Genomic DNA, 18,968 nt, shown 5'->3' with positions numbered 1-18,968 from the left:
ATATATAGATCCCCCTAGACTGAATTTTAATATTAAAAGGTTGTGATGCTGAAACAATTTAAAATAGACATCGTATTCTTTCCTCTGGAAAGTTATCCTGAAAATAATTAATTCATAAAAGAAAAATCTACAAATGACATAATGTGAAAAATGTTTTATCTCACTAGTAATTAAAGGTAAATTTTAAAAACTTACCAAATTTGTAAAGAGTTTTAAAAACTGTAATAAAATGATAACATCAATCTCAACAAAGGTTTAGGGAAATTGCACTCATGGCCACTGCTGGTCCGGGGGCATCTATTACAACCTCTTTTCTCAGGCACTTTGCCTCCCATTACCAGGAGTGCTGCCTCACCACCTGTGCACTGGGTCTCACCTCTTCTCGGGGCCGTGAGTGTATCAGATGAGCAATACTCTCTCTCCTGCATTGTCAAGTTTCTCATTTTTATCTGATCATTCTCTTGAGCATACAAATACGTGGCACTTTTAAAAAAAAAGTAAATTCGATTTTCTATCTTCAAAAGATCCCTGCTTGATCCCCAATCTCCTCCCTTTCAATACTGTCCCATTTCTCTACTCCCCTTACCAGCCGAACCATTTAAGAGAATGATCGAAACCAAGTGTCTTTAAGTTCTCTCTTCCTATTCTCTCCGGAACCCACTCAGGCAGGCCTTTGCTCCTGCTGCTCAAGGAAATGGCCCTTGACTTCTGCAACTGCCAGGCCTCATTTCACTTCACTAACTGGCAGCATTTGACATGGCTGATCATTATTTTTTGGGCTCTTTCCCACTTATTCTCTTATATCATTGCCTGTTCCTTTACTAGAGCCTCACCTTCCGGAACTCTAAGCATCTCATCCTCAGGCCTCTTTCCTTTCTCTATTTTACTCATTCCCTAGGTGATCTCATGGATTTAAATGTTATCTATACTGGTGACGCCCAAACTGTATTGAGCTACTGACTTGACGTCATCTCCACGTGGTGTCTGACAATCATGTGAAACTTCACAGGTCCCAACCTCTAACTTGTGCCCCCTGTAGCTTTCCCCAGCTCAGTACATGGCAACTCCACCCTCTAGCTGCTCAAGGCAGAAAGCTTAGAGTCATTCTTGTTCTTTCTCTCACTTGCCACATTCAATCCAACAGCAAATCCTGCTGACTCCATCTTCAAGAGGATGTACATCTGACCTCTTCTCGACACCTCCATGAACACCACTTTGGCCCACACCACCACCACCATCTTTACCTGGATTACTGCAACAGTCTTCTAACTAGTCTCTTTGTCTCCATCCTTCCCCTACTACTGTCTGTTCTTAACATGACAGAGGGATCCTTTCAAAAACTAGGATTTATTTGGTGCCATGGAGAACCTTCTTTTCTTTTAAATATTTAAAAAAAAAAAATTGAGCACTTTTGTTTGTTTTTAAAGTGAAATCTTACAGAAAATATCCCCCAAATGCAAACAAATAAAAGTGAGTTGGCAGTGCGGCAGGTGTGTGAAGGCCAGGTCAGCACTTCCTTCCTTAGGCCTCCAAGGCACTGTGGACACTGCAAAGGGTTTGAAAAAACACTGCTCCGGAACAACTGATGAAGCCATTCCAGTTTTGTTTCTTTTTTTTTTTTTTTTTTTTGAGGAATATTAGCCCTGAGCTAACATCTGCCAGTTCTCCTCTTTTTGCTGAGGAAGACTGGCCCTGAGCTAACATCCCCGCCCGTCTTCCTCTACTTTATACGTGGGACTCCTACCACAGCATGGCTTGACACGTGGTGCCACATCCGCACCTGGGATCCGAACTGGCGAACCCCGGGCCCCAAAAGCAGAACATGGGAACTTTGCTGCTGCGATACTGGACTGGCCCCCATTGAAGTTTTCTTGAAGGTCCCCCAAAAATAGCTTTCATAAAGAAATTAGGGTTAATAAAAGCTTCATTTTAGTGTAACCACCCGTTTCCTCCAGAAACTTCTGTTTTATGCACAGAATCCTATTAAAAACTTTGACAGAAAGGTTGACAAAATAGTCATTGGCAGCAAACTGTGAGATCTCAATCAACAATCAATTTCTTCTTTGGGGCCGCTTTATTATGCTCTTACACAGAAGTTATCCTAACACTCTCTTCTTGTTCATAACTCGTCTCTACCACTTTTCCACTACTATAAAGTTTTTTTAAACAATATTTTGTTTCTCCAGATTACAGGTTCACTACTGGGACCTCTCTACTACCTAGTGACACTGTGTCAAGAGAATACGATTTTCTTAGCTGGGAATTAAATGTGCTCATTTTTAAGGGAGAAAAGTGTACTAGGGGAAAGGAAAAGAAGGAAGGAATGTGGGGCTTCTCTCAAACAGTCTGAGTCCCCTGGCCCTTAGGGAAGTATTATTTTGATTGGACTCCAGACTTGACTCCTCACCATGTTTGTCACTGCTGATTTCCTATCAGTTAACGGGGGAACAGTTTCCCTCAACTTCACAGGGTGACCAACGGTCCTGGTGTGCCCCAGACTTGGCTGGTTTTGGCATTGAAAGTACTGGTTTAGCAAACTGGGATGGCCAATTACCTGCCTCCTACATATCACAGGAATCCTGCCCAATGTGAGGCAGGGAAGGCAAGATAATTCAAAACATTTCATACAGTTTATCTGAAAGATGTCCAAAGAGCCTTTACCAGTATTATTATACTGTTCTCTTTATTTTCTGCTTATATTAAGTGATCCCTGGTTATGATATGAGAAATGGTTCAGATGCTACAAACACAACTGAAAAAGCCATGCTTTTGGGGCCGGCCCCGTGGCTGAGTGGTTAAGTTTGCACACTCCACTTTGGTGGCCCAGGGTTTCACTGGTTTGGATCCTGGGTGCGGACATGGCGCCACTCGTCAGGCCATGCTGAGGTGGCATCCCACATGCCACAACTAGAAGGACCCACAACTAAAAATACAACTATGTACTGGGGGGATTTGGGGAGAAAAAGCAGGGAAAAAAAAAGAAGAAGATTGGCAACGGTTGTTAGCTCAGGTGCCAATCTTAAAAAAAAAAAAAGGCATGCTTTTACTTAAATGCTTAGGGAAACTTTATAAATATTGTTTTTGATCATGAGTCTTTTGAAAAATAAAAAAGTTACAAGATTGGAAGTAAACTTAGTATTAGCCTCACAGATACATTACAGGGTATACAATTCAACCTTTATACACAGAAAGCGAGTCATGTTTTGTATTATGATTCTAAATATAGTGACATAATGTTCATTTTTCCAAGTGTTTACATTTTAATATCTTACCTACAACAGAGACTTTAAGTAACTCCACTTTATCCTCAAGGCCGGCAGCTTTCAGATTGTCACGCGAACCGAGCAACTGCGAGTCGCTGACATCAGCACCTACATAATACACATCCTATGAGGAAAGAAGTTCATATTTTAAGTATAAATAAAACAATCAGATATTTTATGTAGTTAGGAAAACCTACTTACACTTTCTCAAATGATGAAAATGAAATTAATTGATTTGTTAATTTGGGTTAAAACAAGTTTACTGTATTTCTTTAAAATGATACTTAACAGCAAAGTTTAAAAATTTTGTCAAAACTTTAAAATCTGTCAATAATATTTTACAATTAACAACATCTAAGAAATTAAGGGATTTCTATAATCTAGGTCATGACTAATTACTGGAATTCTGTTATGTTTTCCTAAATTTATCACAGTATCACAAATAACATAGCAATTTAACCCTTTATAATCTACTTTGACTATAGTAAATAGCAATTCATATAATTAAAAATAATAATCCCCAAATAGACAATCTATAAGTAAATAATTGGTAAGTGAATATATACACACACACACACATACATACTGATTAAAGTGAATGTACTGCTTGGTTGACCAAACTTTACAACTTACTGGCCATTCTTTAGCGGCTTCCAGAAGTATTGTTCCAAGTCCACACATTGGATCTAACACAAATGCACCAGCCTATAGGTAGAAATATTGATTTGGTATTAAGTCTATTGTAATACATACTATAAAAAAAACCCTAAAACTTGAAGAATCACTATTTCAAGAGTAAAGATTCCTTTTTACACTTTATTAGGAATTTCAGGTAGTTAAAGCCCTAAGGCAGGTGCATGCTTGGCACGTGTAGAGGTTAGGCAGGAGACCAGTGTGGTCAAAGCACAGTGAGCGAGGGGGAAAATGTGGTGATTACGGCATAGAGGTAACTGGGCGATTCCATCAAGACGGGCTGGGTTATGCTGCATGTCATAACAATCCCAGTCTGAGAGGTTTAAAATACCACAGAGCTCATGCTACATGCCCAGAGCAGGGCACCTGGGGCTTCAGCTCCTCACTCTGATGAAGCAGTCACCATCTGGTGCACCGCCACTACTGTGGCAGAGGGAAAGAAAGCATGACGAATTACGCACTGGCTCTTAAAGGTGCCATCTGGAAGTGACACGCATCACTTCCAGCAACATTTAAGAGACTAAAGCATGTCAGTCACAGGACACACCCAATTTCAAGGGACCAGGAAAGTGTAATCCTATGTACACCTTGGAGGAGAACAGGAAATTTGGAGAAAAAAACCAATGACTCCCATTATGGGGGTCACATCATGTCAGATTGGGTAGGTGCTGTAAGCATTCTGGTTATATTCCAAAGCATAGGAAACTATTGGAGGGTTTTGAGCAGAGGAGTAACATGACATTACATTTCAAAGATCATTCTGGCTGCTCTGCTGAGAATGGGCCACAGAAGAGTAAGAGTATTAACAGGAGGGCTAATTAGGCAATCCAGGCAGAGATGATGGTGCTTGAATAAAGAGTGCAAGTGGTGAGAAGTGGTTGGATTCTGGGTGTATTTTAAAGGTGGAGCCAACAGGATGGATCGGGTGTGGAATGTTAAAGAATGGCAACAATCTGAAATGACTAAAATTTATTTATTTATTTTTTTTGGTAAGGAAGATTGGCCCTGAGCTAACATCTGTTGGCAATTTTCCTCTTTCCGCTTGAGGAAGATTGTTGCTGAGCTAAAGTCTGTCCCAATCTTCCTCAATTTTGTATGTGGGATGGTGCCACAAAATGGCTTGATGAGTGGTGTGTAGGTCCACACCTGGGATCTGAACTCACAAACCTGGGGCCACCAAAGCAGAGGCTGTGAACCCAACCACTACACCACTGGGCTGGCCCTGAAATGACTAAAGCTTCTGACCTGAGCAACTGGAAGAAGAGAGCTGCCTGTTATTGAGATGGGAAGCCCTGGGGAGGAGAAGCTTCAATGGAGACAAGAGTATCGTTCTGGACATGTAATTTTGAGATACCTCTCAGGCCAAGTATGTCAAGTGAGTCATTGGACACATGGGTCTGGAGTTCAAGGGAGAGGTTCAGGCTACAGATATAAATTTGGGAACAGTGAGAGTTAGTAAGTTTATAAATGGTATTTAAAGCGTTAAAACTGGATGCGCCATTTAGGAAACAAGAGAAGTTACAAAAGGAAAGTCTACAGGTTGGACACCAGTGATCTCCTAAGTAGAGACGTTCGGTAGATGGAGATTCAGCAATGCACACTGACAGCAGCACACTGATGCAGGAGGAGAGCCTAGAGGGATGCTCCGGAAACAAAGGGGACAAAGCCACTTCAAGGAGGAGACTGGCGACAGTGTCAAAGAGCTAACAGGTTAGGTAAGACGAGCAGTTTCAGTGGATCGTTGGTGGTGACAGCCTGACAGAAGTGGGCACAAGAGAGAATGAGAAGAGCAGAGACCTCAAATATGGACAACTAGTTTTAAGAGTTTTTCTGCATAGGGAAGAAGAGGGAGGGGGTGGCAGCTGAAGGAGTACGTGGGTTCAGAAAACGGCTATTCTTTGCAAGATATTACAGCAAGTGTACATGCTGACGGGAATGGCTCAGTAGAGAGAAAAGTCCTTAAGTAGGCAAGAGGGAATGGAATCCAGTACACAAGTAATGGAGTGAAATAAGGACACTTACTGTAATGACAATAAGGCAAAGTATGTGGACACAGATTCCAAAATGTTGGTAGATTTGGTGAGGAGAGCATGCTGAGTTCTCTTCTGATTCCAATATTTAAGTCAAATAAGAAGCGAGAGTTAAAAGTGTGGGCAAGGAAATGACTATAACTATAGAACATAACATCTAAGCTGTGAAGGAGGGATGAGGATGGGTGTGAGTAACGGACGGTGGTAGGGTCAAATGACTGGAGGTCTCGTGGGGTTAAAGAATTGGTTTAGGGTGCAGGAGGAAGTGAGTAGGAAAGACACGGAGGTTAAGAGCAGGATTCTGGAAACTGAGATTTTTGGATGGTATACCCTTCTGGGTATGATAAGGTCTAGATGTCACAAGGCAGCTCATTAGAGGTAGGGCAGCCAGGACACTAAGGGATCGGGTTACAGAGAGGATACTGAGATCATGAAGAATTAGGAGAGGAATAATGGCCTGGACTCCTCCGGGAATGACAGGGAGGGATCTGTATTGGACTGGGATAATCAAATGGCATCTGTTTCAAAGGCACAGGGAGGTTTGGGGCAGAAGGAGCAATGAGGAGCAAGCAGGACACCTACCCCACCTCAGGCCCAGCAGTCCCTTGATATGTCTACAGAGGAAGCAGAGCGCTCAGTGTGCAGGCAGGTTTCAGTCAGAGCCAGAGGGTACCTAACAGAAAGAAACACAATGCCCTTAAGGAGAGAGACGGTCCCCGGCACTAAATTCTAAGGAGAGCATCATATGAATCCCCCGTGAAGGGGCAGTTAAGTAACAAAAAGAACCATGATTTAAATGGCATTTTATTTAAAATTAGTGGTATGAGAATTTTTATTAAGATCTTAAAATGTGCCAAACCTGTGCTCTCCCTCCCCCATGGTCCATGTTCAGTGAGGTAATCTGGCTTAAATATCTTTAAAGGTCTTTATTTTACCATAAGACCTTTTCTAGCCGTGGCATTTGTGTACACAGGCAGAAGTAGAGAAGTCTTGCTGGATGCTTATAATAACAACTAAGATTTACAGAACTCAATTTCCCTACTTGTTAAGATATGTAGGAAGGAGAACAGTTTATAGCAAACATGAAAAATATCTAACATCCGCAGGCTTAAATTTCATTTTTAGAGGCATTGCCCTACCCAAGGTTGAGCTGTCAGGACCGCCATGGGTCCCCAGCCCCAAAGAGGGGACTGAATCAAGGCTGGATACTGGGATCACGTGCATCGCGGGCCATCACTCCATTCCTCCAAAAGGACTCTGCTGGGCTCCTTCTTCCTGTGTTAAGCAACCTCCCTGCTGGTGGGCACATTCACCCCGGGTCCTCGCAGGACAAACTGACAGTAAGGAAAAATTTTATCAAGCATTATCTTTGGACATTTTTGATCATTTACTTCCTAGTTTTCTGAAAAATGAACGTTTATAGCAAGATAAAGGTAACATTTCAAATTTGTAGGTGGTTATATAAATTTATATTTAAATATAAACTGTGGTGAAATCACTGGCAGTTTGGAAAAAATAAACTGTAAACATACCTATCTTTCCTTATACTAAAAGAAATTTAGACTGAAGATTTAAATCAAATAAAAAAGCCAATCATGGACTGTGGGGCATGTTAATCTGAAGGTAGCTCTCTTCTCTTCTCTCAGCTTCCAGCTATTTACGTCCCCTGAGCCGAGTGATGCTCAGACCTAGAGGCAACTGGTGCTGAGAGAAGCCCTGGGCTCTGATGGGTCCCGGAAGAAGGAACTGGTATGGGGCCTCCTTGCCAGGGGCTGAGTAGGTGATTAGAAAACAGCACTGGAGCGCAGGGCCGAGGAGTATCCTTGGGACCGGGGAAGAATTGTCTTCAGAGATCCATGGGCCTGCAGGAAGACCAGTGAATAGAAAGGTTTTCACCAAGTGTCCCGGCATGGCGACAGCTTCTCCTATACTGCTATGCCCAGTGGTACCAGAGATCATTTGCCTTTTACCATTTATAGGATTCTGGCCATTTAAAATACTTTAATAACCACACTTGAGTCCCAGTGACCCAACAAAGAAAAATAATGGCACATCTAAGGGGAGGGGGTCCCTCAGGAGCTAAAGAATAAATAGGCAAAGCAATCAGAACACACATCCAGCGAAATAAACAGTTGAATAAAAGACGTTTACAGCTCCTACGGATGCTCAAATGTAGCACACAACATTGTCCAAAGCTAAAACACCACAATTAAGTTAAAAATTTTAATAAAGTTAAAGTAGAGCGTCTCTCTATGACTCTTGTTATAGCTTAGAAGAGAATGCTCAAGAATAACTCAAGATGCAGAGCCAAAACATAGAGATGGAAACCACGTGGGAAAGGAGAAGCCACGTGGCGACAGATCCAGGAAGCTGAACATGTTTACAACATGAATTTCAGAATCAGAAAAAAGAAAGTAGTTTAAGGTTAAAGTCACTAAAGCAAAACAGTTGAGGCAATAATAAATAAATAATGAAAGAATGAGTCCCTGAGCTAGAGAAATAATAATTTTTATAGTTATTATATATTCCAAACAATAATTACTATAATTACTATCTCTATAGCAACAATTAATACTTATATATTTTCTATATGCCAGTCACTGTTCTAATCACTTGATAAATGCTAATTCACGTAATCCTTACATGACCCTATAAGATATTATTCTTTTCATCTTGCAAATGAGAAACTGTGGCACGGAGATGTTAAGTATCTTGCCCAAAGTTTCCTTGGAGCCAGAACTAGAACCCAGGCTCACCGAGTTCTGGGTTGGAGAGAAAAGACACATACATAAGTATATCCTGGTAATATTCTTGAACGTCAGAAGATTCAAGAGAAAAGTCTTATAAGCTTCCAAGGAAAGAGAACAAGGTAGCTAGAAAGGAAGGGAAAAATCATACCAGCATGGACTGCTCACCTATAACAGCAGAAGCTACAAGACAAGGGAATCACATCCATAGATTTCTGAGAGAAAAGGACTGCAACTCAAGAATCTTATACCCAGCCAAGACGGGTATACACAGGATGAAAGGAAGAAATTTAAGGCCATACTGGAATTCAGATAGTATATTATTCAAATACTACCACATTTGAGGAAAATGTCTAAGAAAAGACTTTAACCAAGCAAAATGTGAACCAGAACAGAAACCTAAAACAGGGAAAGATCAAGTGAAGAACAATGGCCAGCAGTGACACACCCTACAATCTCTCTGTGTTTATACAGAAATGTGGGTTTGTTAGACAATTATATCTTAATGATTAAGGACAGGCTGTGTAATGTAAGTGCTAAATAAGAACTTCTGAAACAGAAGGGACAGATTTTAAGGGGAATTCCGATATACAATAAATACTTTAGTTCAATCTAGTAGTTGGAGGTTGGGAAGGGAAGGGGTAAAAATGTTTCAAAGGTCTCATTGTAGGCAGGAGTAAAGGTGGGGCAGGAGAAGAGAAAAAAGCATTCTACGGGCCTCATGATAGGGAAGAGGGGAAGATCAGAGTGTTCTTTCATTTTGACAGAGGAAAGAGCTGATACCTTGTTTTAAAGTAATAGTAGAGGCTATTTAATTAAGAGAGTTGGAAAAGGGAACTATTAATGGCATAGAACAATAAAGTAAAATCTCCAACCTCAGGGAGGATTATGATGTAACTTGATCAAACTAGCAGAAAAAGACTAACTGTAAGAAGTTAAACAGGAGAAATACAATCAAGTGGGTCTGTCGTAATACTGAAGTCTCTCATCAAAAGACAGAGACCATCAGAGTGGGATAAAAACAGCTGTGTGGTTGTAAAAAAAACGGAAAACAAAGTTGAAAATAAAGCAGGGTCAAAGAAATATTAGGCAAATGCAAAGAAAAAGAGTGAAAATATTAATAAGACAATGAAATTTAAGTTTACACTCACTAATCAAGATAAAGACAACTTTATGTAATAATAAAAAGGCACAATTCATGATGAAGCAACAGCAGTCATAAATGTGCATATATATCAAACTACATAGCAACCAAATAAGGCAACAACTAATAAAAATGCAAAAACTTTAAAATATGTAACAATGAGATTTGAAAATATTTCTTTCAGAATTGAGCAGTAAAAGATCACATAAGTAAAGATATAGAGGACAATTCTTGACTAGAGAATAAAATTATTTTCTTTTGTCCACGGAACATCTACAAAAATTGATCAAGATCTTGGTCACAGAAAAAAAACCCTTAAATTTTAAGAAGTAGAGGTTTTACAGGCCACATGATTAGGATACAAAAAATTAGAAATAATAAAATGTTGCCACCTTTTGACTCAGCTTTTTCATAGCCAAAACACTCTTAAAAGTTCAACAATACATAAAAGCACATCACTGCAGCAGTTCCCGAGTGTAACGGCAACAATAAAAACAACAAAAAAGAGGGGGAAAAAAACAATGAAAGAAAAAGAGAAAAGAAAGGAAGAGAAAGCAAGCAAGCAAGCTGTCCACCGATAAAAGACTGTGTGAGTTACCTATGGAAAGGACCTTGCTATCTGAAGACATTTTCCTTACCTTAATTTCGGCGAGAGAGGCCATTGCCCACGCTATGGTAGACCTCAGTCCTGCTGTCCTGATGTAAGCTCTGCTGGCTAAAGGAACCCTGTGAAGAAAAGAGCCTGATGAAATACCCACTATTACTGCATGTCAAAGGAGAACATGGCCTAAATACAAATGATTAAGCTGTCCACATCTGTGAATCATTTTAACATGTTCATACAACAGTCACGGAAGTGTTCCCTAAGTTAGAGAGTATTTAACCTTAGTACAAAAACACCTTCTCTAATTGGCACCTTGTTCATCAGCCAGTGCAGTATTTCAGAAAGGTAAATTTTTTAGGTAACTGAAATTTAACTCTTATGTGTTTAACCTATAAAAATTTAATCACCCCAGAGAGAAATCTTTCTAAAGTGTTTACACAGAATTCCCATACGGAATTGACCTTTCTTGCTGATCCACAGTCATTAAGAACATATCGTTTTGTGACACAGATGTATTATGGCAAGTAGGGCTGAATGAATGCTAACTCTTAAAACATGTTTTCTATAAGAAGTCCTTTTTGTAAGTTGCTTTTTGCTCATTTGCATCTTTCTCAAGAGATGAAATGAAGCATGACATTGCATTGTCTAAAATAATTTACTGAGTGAAGGGCTGAAGCAGGGTCTCCCACATTAGTTCGCTGGTCTCTGTGACACATCACTTCATACTTTATCCTCCATCTCATCACTGCTACTATCAGTGTTTCCAGATTTGACAGAAATGTCCAAAATATTTCTTCTATGTTCCCAATGCAATGAACAAGCATTTCCCTGGAAATTTCAATGCACTTTTCTATTTCATTTAAATAATTTGTTGGTAAGATATGAAGATATGATTTCAAGAATTAGTGCTTGGCTGTTTTGGGAGTAGGCTTGTTCCAAAACCACTAAGAGGGCTCTTCTACGAACGTTACACAAAGCCACAGATTCTCCAAACACTTTCTTTCATCATTTTGTTTCTGATCTTTCTTTGACCTTAAGTTATCCTGTTCTGCATGTATTTATTGTAAGCCTCTTAAAATGTTATAATTAGATGAGGTATCTCTTCCAAATAAAACAGTATAAAGGTAGATTAATTGTTATAATGAGGAAGCTCTGCATGGTAAACCCATGCAAATTTGTTTAACAATTCACACTGTAAATAGTACTATATCCATAGATTTAGAATTTGGGATATAAACTTCAAGGGTGGAAACACTAAAATATTTTTATCAACAAATCTTGCTTCTATAGGCTAGGCTCAGCAATAGTCTTGCTACAAAACACATTAGTTAAAACCAGAATTGAGAGATTATTTTTCACTCTGGATACCAAAAAAGAGAGACTTGATATAGAAAACTCTCTTTGTCCAAATCTATTGCAAAGTGGTTTTCTAAGCACCAGGGATTTATGTAGAAACTTTGAAAGTTCTGACAATTATGTATATATTTTTACTAATAGAGGTTTTATTTTATGAGAGCCAATCCTATTAAGATGTGACAAAAGTGAGTGTGTTCTTATTTTGCATACATCTGGGCAAACTGATCTGCTATTACTTCAACAAAAGGGCTTCAGTAGGGGCCCAGCCTGGTGGCGTAGTGGTTAAGTTCGTGCACTCCACTCGGCAGCCCAGGGTTCACAGGCTCAGATCCTGGGCTCAGACCTACACACTACTCATGAAGCCATGCTGTGGTGGCGTCCCACATGCAAAATAGGGGAAGACTGGCACAGACGTTAGCTCAGCGACAAAAAAAAGGGCGGGGGCTCAATATAATTAAATTATTCAGGGGAAGAAAGTATTCAGAAATAAACTCCTAGAAAATAAAAATAATTCTCTGCTTCCATAGAATCTGGCTAATGTGTTTACTTAGATTTTATTTGGTTTTCACCTAATACAAAAATGTGGGTTTTGATCCTCCATATATATATGTGTTTCTTCTTTACTCTCTTACACACCATCTATCACCAAGATGAAGACACTCTCATCTACATCTCTAGCCTAGACCTGTCACTCAAATCCTACATCTTTATCTCCAAAAGTGTATTTATAGGACACCTTTGACCTGGAGGTGATCTATCTACTGCGAATTCAATAGCCGTAAACTGAGCACACTCTCCTTTCCCTGCATTTCACATCTTGACACATTTCCTCATCTTCCTGGGCCACTTACCATCTATATATTGCGCGTCCTAATCTACATCTCCAGCCTACACTTGTCACCTGAACACAGAGCTGTAACTTAAATACCTACTTGGACATTTTTCACTGAATACACTACTTTCTTGCCCTACATTTCGTATCTCAGTGACTGACACCAGTATCTACCAGTTGCCAAATCAGATATCTGGAAGTTATTCTAGGCTCTTTACTTTTTCTTGAATTGATGGCCTTCTTTTTTGTTACTCCCAATTTTGCCTTAGTTCAGCTCCTCATCATTCATTGCCTGAACTATTATAAATGAATTTAAACCTCCTTTTTCTTTTTAATTCTCTTTCATTTTAAAATATAATTTCCTTGCTAATTTTTCAAAATCATAAATCTGATCACATCACTCTTCTGCTTCAAATCCTTACTGATTTTATTTTTTTGCTGAGGAAGATTCGCCCTGAGCTAACATCTGTTGCCAAACCTCCCCTATTTCGTATGTGAATTGCCATCAGAGCATGGCCACTGACAGACAAGTGGTGTAGGTCGGCGCCCAGGAACTGAATCCGGGCCATGAAAGTTGAGCACAGCCAAACTTAACCACTAGGCCACTGGGGCTGATGCTCTTACTGCTTTAAGAATAAAATCCAATCCATGGCTTATAAGACACTTCAAGACTTGTTTCTAATCGTTCTGTCTCATTTTCTACCACCCCCCCAATGCATTGCCTGTCCCATCTATACTGAAACTACTTGCTATCCACCACATAAATCAAGCTTCTTCACACCTCCATGCCTGTGCACATGCAATTCCTTGCTAGTAAGATCCTTTCCATCTCTTGTCCACTTGAGAACCCTTGCTTATTATTCTCCTTTTAAGTGATACATTAAGCGATTCTCCTCTATGTTCTTTTGCTCACCTGTCCTCCATCAGAGTTAGGTCCGCTTTTCTAACTCTAGTCAAGCATTTATCACCGATATGTTCTACCACCAGACTGAATTCTTTGAACTTAATAACCATTTTTGAACTTTGGATCTCCGGTATAATGCTTAGCATACAGTAAGTCCTCACTAGATGTCTCAACTGAAGTTAACTGAATGGATTAAACTTAGTAAACGCTTCTGTCTTTCTCTCCCTACCTGCTGATCTGTTTAAAAAACAAAGCAGTTGAGGGGCTGGCCCCGTGGCGTAGTAGTTAGGTTTAAGCACTCTGCTTCAGTGGCCCAGAGTTCTCAGGTTCAGATCCTGGGCACAGACCTAGCACCGCTCATCAAGCTGTGCTGTGGCAGCATCCCATATAAAATAAAAGGAGACTGGCACAGATGTTAGCTCAGCGACAATCTTCCTCAAGCAAAAAGAGGAGGATTGGCAAGAGATGTTAGCTCAGGGCTAATCTTCCTCACAAAAAAACCCAAAAAACAAAACAATTGAAATTTATCAGCTCTCTCATTTCTACATGGGTTATCTCATTTAATCCCAACCACAAATCTCTGAAGTAGGTACTACTGTTGTCCTGACTTTACAGCAGAGGGATGTGATAATTTGCCCACACTTGTGGAGTTCATCTGTGAAGGCAGAATTGAAGTGCACAGTTCTTGTCCGCTATGCTATGCTGTCCTCGGTGATGTGTCAGTGTGCACAGCTGCACACAGGTAATGTCCTATGGAGCTACTGATATCCAAATGGTTCCTGACTGCAAAGAAAGCAGAGCTCTATTACAAATGATGTCTTTAGGAACTACCAAGATACAAATTTTTATGTCCCCTCAAACTGCATGGCTGCTCTATTCTCTGTTTTATCCCTTCTGACTTTCTTCTCTCGTCAGGGTCACCAGGTGGCAGTTTCTGATCTCCACTCTCACTTCCCTTCCGCTGCCATCTGCTATTCTTCATACGCCCTCCTTTCCTCACACACCAGCGAACTGTTCTCTTTAACCAACACACATCATTGAGACTGATTCCTTCCTTTCCTGAGAATGTCAAACCCACTAGTCATGGAGCATCTAATACAGTCTTCTTATTTTCAGCCACTGCTCATTCAGGGTCTGAGTCTTAATTTTTATATCGATACCTTTTAATTGTAAACTTTTAGGTACATATTACCAGTTATTATTTGAGATGTCATAAACACGACTTCTTGAGTGTGTCTGGCAAGCACTCAAAAAATTTTAAATAAAATTTAACCCCTTTTAAAGATATTTATATAAGAATGTATACATATATACTTGTTAAGTTAATAACCAAAGAGCATGAAATTTGGCATTTTTATATATAATTAACAGTTAAACACTAGTTCCTTTATTTGGTGCTAAGAAGCTAAATACATTCGTGCTACACTAAGTCAACCCTGCTCAGGATACAACATTTCTCCTAAGTCAGTATTCTAGAGACTTACGCTAACCCTTTTAGAGGCCAAAGTGTTAAAAAAAATGTTTAACTACTTTAAGAATTCTTCTAAAAAGATATTTCATATTTTACGTTTTACTAGTCTTTCTTACCCTTCTCTTGGTGACCATCAATAACTATACTAGGTTGAAGTGTGACCATCTTTCAGTTACCCCCACGTTTCCTGCCAACTATTATGGAATTTTAAAAAGCCAAATAGGCAAAATTGTTCAAATTAAAGGCAATCAGTTTTACAAACATTCTGCAGTGGTCAGGGCCTGGGGCTTCAAGTAGGGGAGGCTGGATGCCCTGTGAGAGAAGATGTAAGACAGTGGGTTAGGTTTGGTCTCCGAGAACTTGGAAGGTATTGGGGGATGTAGGGGCCAAGGGAAAGCAACAGCGTATTACGACGTGATGACCTCATGGGTGTGAAAGTGACAAGAAATATTTAGCACATGAATTTTGTAATCTAGAGGCTGATGGAACACACAGCAAGAACTCAATCATCCACATTTCTTAACAGCTACAATGTTCTCAGCACTGTGGTAATCAACTGCCGTACGGCACCATCTGATAAAAGCTATCACAATAACCTTAAATGTTCTTTTCTACATCCTGAGTCAGGCTGGCACATGCATAAATGTGATCTTAGGGCAAATGGGGTATTCCCATAGGACTTTTATGATTTTAAAAACATTCTCTTCCTGGAATCAGCTACAAAAGGGTATCTAAATCACTTTATACTATGCAAATAGGGCTATGCATATAAAATGTCTTGAAGATGCCAACAATTTTTATATGATCCCAAGGAACTGAAAATCACTATTTTCATCCAACCAGCTCTTTCTTCCCAATGCATCTAGAAAAGTACCTGGTGTACGATATGCATTAATAAGTATTTTTGAATAAGGAAATAAATCATTTGCATTTATTATTATTATAGTACCCAGCATAACTAGGGAGATACCCGAAGAAAATTTTTAAAACTGGAAATATTCTCCTACAGTAACAGAATAATGGTAATAAAATTTGGGGAATATTCAAGGTAAATTTTAAAGAACTGTGCTGTATTTTCTATTTCAATTAAAACTCCAAGATGCCAATAGACTAAAAATTTTAGTTCAAATATGGGCCTGTGAAAATCATTTAATAGAAATGATTAGGTATAATTTTCAGTATGAATCATGTAATCAGTAGATTATTGTGATCAAATCTTTCACAGCTCTAACTGGTTAGATTCAATCAGACCCACTAAGCTCCATGACAACACTTCCCTGGTTCAAAGAACTCAAACGCTTTACCTTTAGCCTCCTGTTATATCAGTGTTTCATACTATAAATAAAAAGCATAAAGTTCTTAATTTTACAAACTCTCCTAAGGGACAAACCTGAACTCAGAATACAATAACTACCTGAACACTGGAATTCCCACCACAGAGTAAACGTCATTTAGATGTATAAATATCTGAAAGAAAAAATACGGAAGTTAGAATGGAATAGGAAATGCAGGACCAAATTATCGACAACCTGGAAACTTCCATTTTGAACCTATATCACCTATATTTTAATAAGAAATTCTAAGGCCTTATTTGTCATATCTGGAAAAATGTTCCATAATATTTTTTTCTTGAGCAGAGGTGAAGTAAATTTTAAGTGCATTTCATAGAAAAATTCTGAGGTCAATTTGGTATACAAGTTATAAGGAGAATCATGTTATGAGCTCAAGAGCAACTTTCTTCCTGGAGATTCTCTAATTATCATCACTGGATCAGATTTTCAGCATTCTGGGTTAGAGAAGGCTTCCTACATTCTACCCAAATTCTAACTTCTAGCGAGCCTTGGGGCCACAAAAGGCCATCACAGGTCAGAAAAAACCTTCTTCAGGTCAAATATATGGTAGCAAGGGGACCTCTTCTCTCTCTCCTCTCTACAGGTGAGCTTCTTCCTTTCTATCACCTGTCTTCTGTTAGGCCATAAGGAGGATTTCAACGTCTCAAGATATAATTAGTAGCCCACCTAAATCTTAAAAGTTAAAATCTTACTATTGTAGTATGAAAAGGTTTATGGAATATTCTAATTCTGCCGTTTGACTTCAGGAACATCTGCTTCTCGATACTTTCAACCTAAGGTTATTTTTAATATATGTAGTTAATCAGAATTATTCCAATACTGATAAATTTTCATCAAGAAAGAATGATCTGGAATGAACTCCATTTAGTCAATTTAATTCCTTGATCATCACACAGCTAAAGTTTTTTTTTTTTTTTTTTGAGGAAGATTAGCCCCGAGCTAACATCTGCCACCAATCCTCCTCTTTTTGCTGAGGAAGATTGGCCCTGAGCTAACATCTGTCCCCATCTTCCTCTACTTTATATGTGGGATGCCTGCCACAATATGGCTTGACAGCTGTGTGTAGGCCCAGGATCCAAACCAGTGAACCCCAGGCTGCCAAAGCAGAGTGCGTGAACTGAACCGCTATGCCACAGGGCTGGCCTCTCCAATTTTTTATATTATTCATCTTAGCAAAATTATTTATTGGCATTAATTCTCTTTTTAAAATTTAGAAAAGATATGATACACTAATATTTTTATACATCAAATGTTATTAAGAATAGCTTCTCCCCCTATAAAATTTTTTCTATAATTCTGCAGAACAAAAATGTTAAGATTTGATTCTTCTGTCAATTTTGGTCATAAATTTTACTATGTGTGATTTTAGTTTTGTCAACTTTGTGTTGATTATTTCTACCAAGAATAGCTATTATTACTTGCATTAAGTGGCTAATAGGAATTAAATTAGCTATATTTGTTTATGAGCTAAACTATGAGAAAACTGTAATTCTGACAGTGAGATGCAGTCATGGGGCGATGGTGAGGAGGAGACCAGGAGGGGAGAAGATGGGAGAAGTGGACAGGAAGAGACGAGGGAAGACACCCTCAGGTCAAAACACTTTTGGGGTCAAAATGTTTTTCATGACAGCAGTAAAGGAAATATACCAGGCATTACTTTCGAAAAGTGAAAAATAGCATATAAAAAATTAAAAAATAAAACAACACAAAATGTTCTGATTTGGCGAGCTATTACTCCATTTAAAGCTACATAACAATAAATTTATGAATTAACGAATCAGGGAAATGACTACCCGTCAAATTTACGAGATGTTTTTCACAAAATAGTGGAGAACATTTTCTACAGCTAGGATTTGTTTCCCCATGTTAAGTGTTTTCCTTTGTTCTAATTAAAACTAGCGCAACCTCATTAAATTAATTTTGAAAACAGAGAAAAAGAAAAACATGATCCCACAACCCTAACAAAGTCATACTAACACACTACTGAATTTTGTGCAGGACTTTTTGCTTTCTATTCTTTTTTTTTTAAACATTAGCTAGAATTTCTGATTATAGAGACTTGTTACGTAGCATAGTGATTGCCGAGGACATCTCTGCAACCTTATAACAAATGGACTAAACAATTCCATTCCAAAACGTCTTATTTGGATAAGACATTTTCATAGTGAAAACTACTAGCAAATTATCTGCACTACTCTACTGCTAGAGAAGACAGACCATGGATCCATGCAGGCACACTTTTTAAAACTCTAAAGCAAAATGGAAAAGTACAAGAAGACTAGTTGACATTGTCTTTAAAGAATTAGGTTATAAGCATGTAAAATAAAACGAACATTCAGTACCTCCAAATTTGGATTCCTCAAATCTGCTTTCCATCCAAACTGTTTCATAAGTGCAATTCCAATTACTCTTCCTATCTCCTGGAAAAGCAGCAAGTTACAGAAAAGATAAGAATACTAAAAATACAAATTTTAAGTATAAATGTAAGCAAAAACTAACAAAGCCTGCAGGAAAATCAAGTCAGACTATCTGATGGTAATTTAGGGCTGCAATATCAGAATATTACACTAAA

General features: G+C 38.9%; 1 protein-coding gene across 4 annotated transcripts in view; it reads right to left on the bottom strand.

Annotated features, from left to right (window-relative positions):
- Positions 1 to 18,968, bottom strand: part of THUMPD2 (THUMP domain containing 2) — a 43,549-nt gene that overhangs the window by 13,804 nt on the left and 10,777 nt on the right. For 3 of the 4 annotated variants that reach the window (XM_014832938.3, XM_070512184.1, XM_070512185.1), the window contains exons 4-8: positions 18,739 to 18,816; positions 16,459 to 16,511; positions 10,516 to 10,603; positions 3,897 to 3,968; positions 3,273 to 3,387 (exon numbers count right to left, since the gene is read on the bottom strand). In XM_014832938.3, the coding sequence (XP_014688424.1) occupies positions 3,273 to 3,387; positions 3,897 to 3,968; positions 10,516 to 10,603; positions 16,459 to 16,511; positions 18,739 to 18,816 (406 nt within the window). Of the gene's footprint in view, positions 1 to 3,257; positions 3,388 to 3,896; positions 3,969 to 10,515; positions 10,604 to 16,458; positions 16,512 to 18,738; positions 18,817 to 18,968 lie in introns of all 4 variants that reach the window. The other variant, XM_044772289.2, reaches the window with a different exon arrangement.

Source organism: Equus asinus, chromosome 6, assembly GCF_041296235.1.
Source record: "Equus asinus isolate D_3611 breed Donkey chromosome 6, EquAss-T2T_v2, whole genome shotgun sequence".
Classification (NCBI taxonomy): Eukaryota; Metazoa; Chordata; class Mammalia; order Perissodactyla; family Equidae; genus Equus; species Equus asinus.
This window is presented reverse-complemented; position numbering and strand designations above follow the sequence as displayed.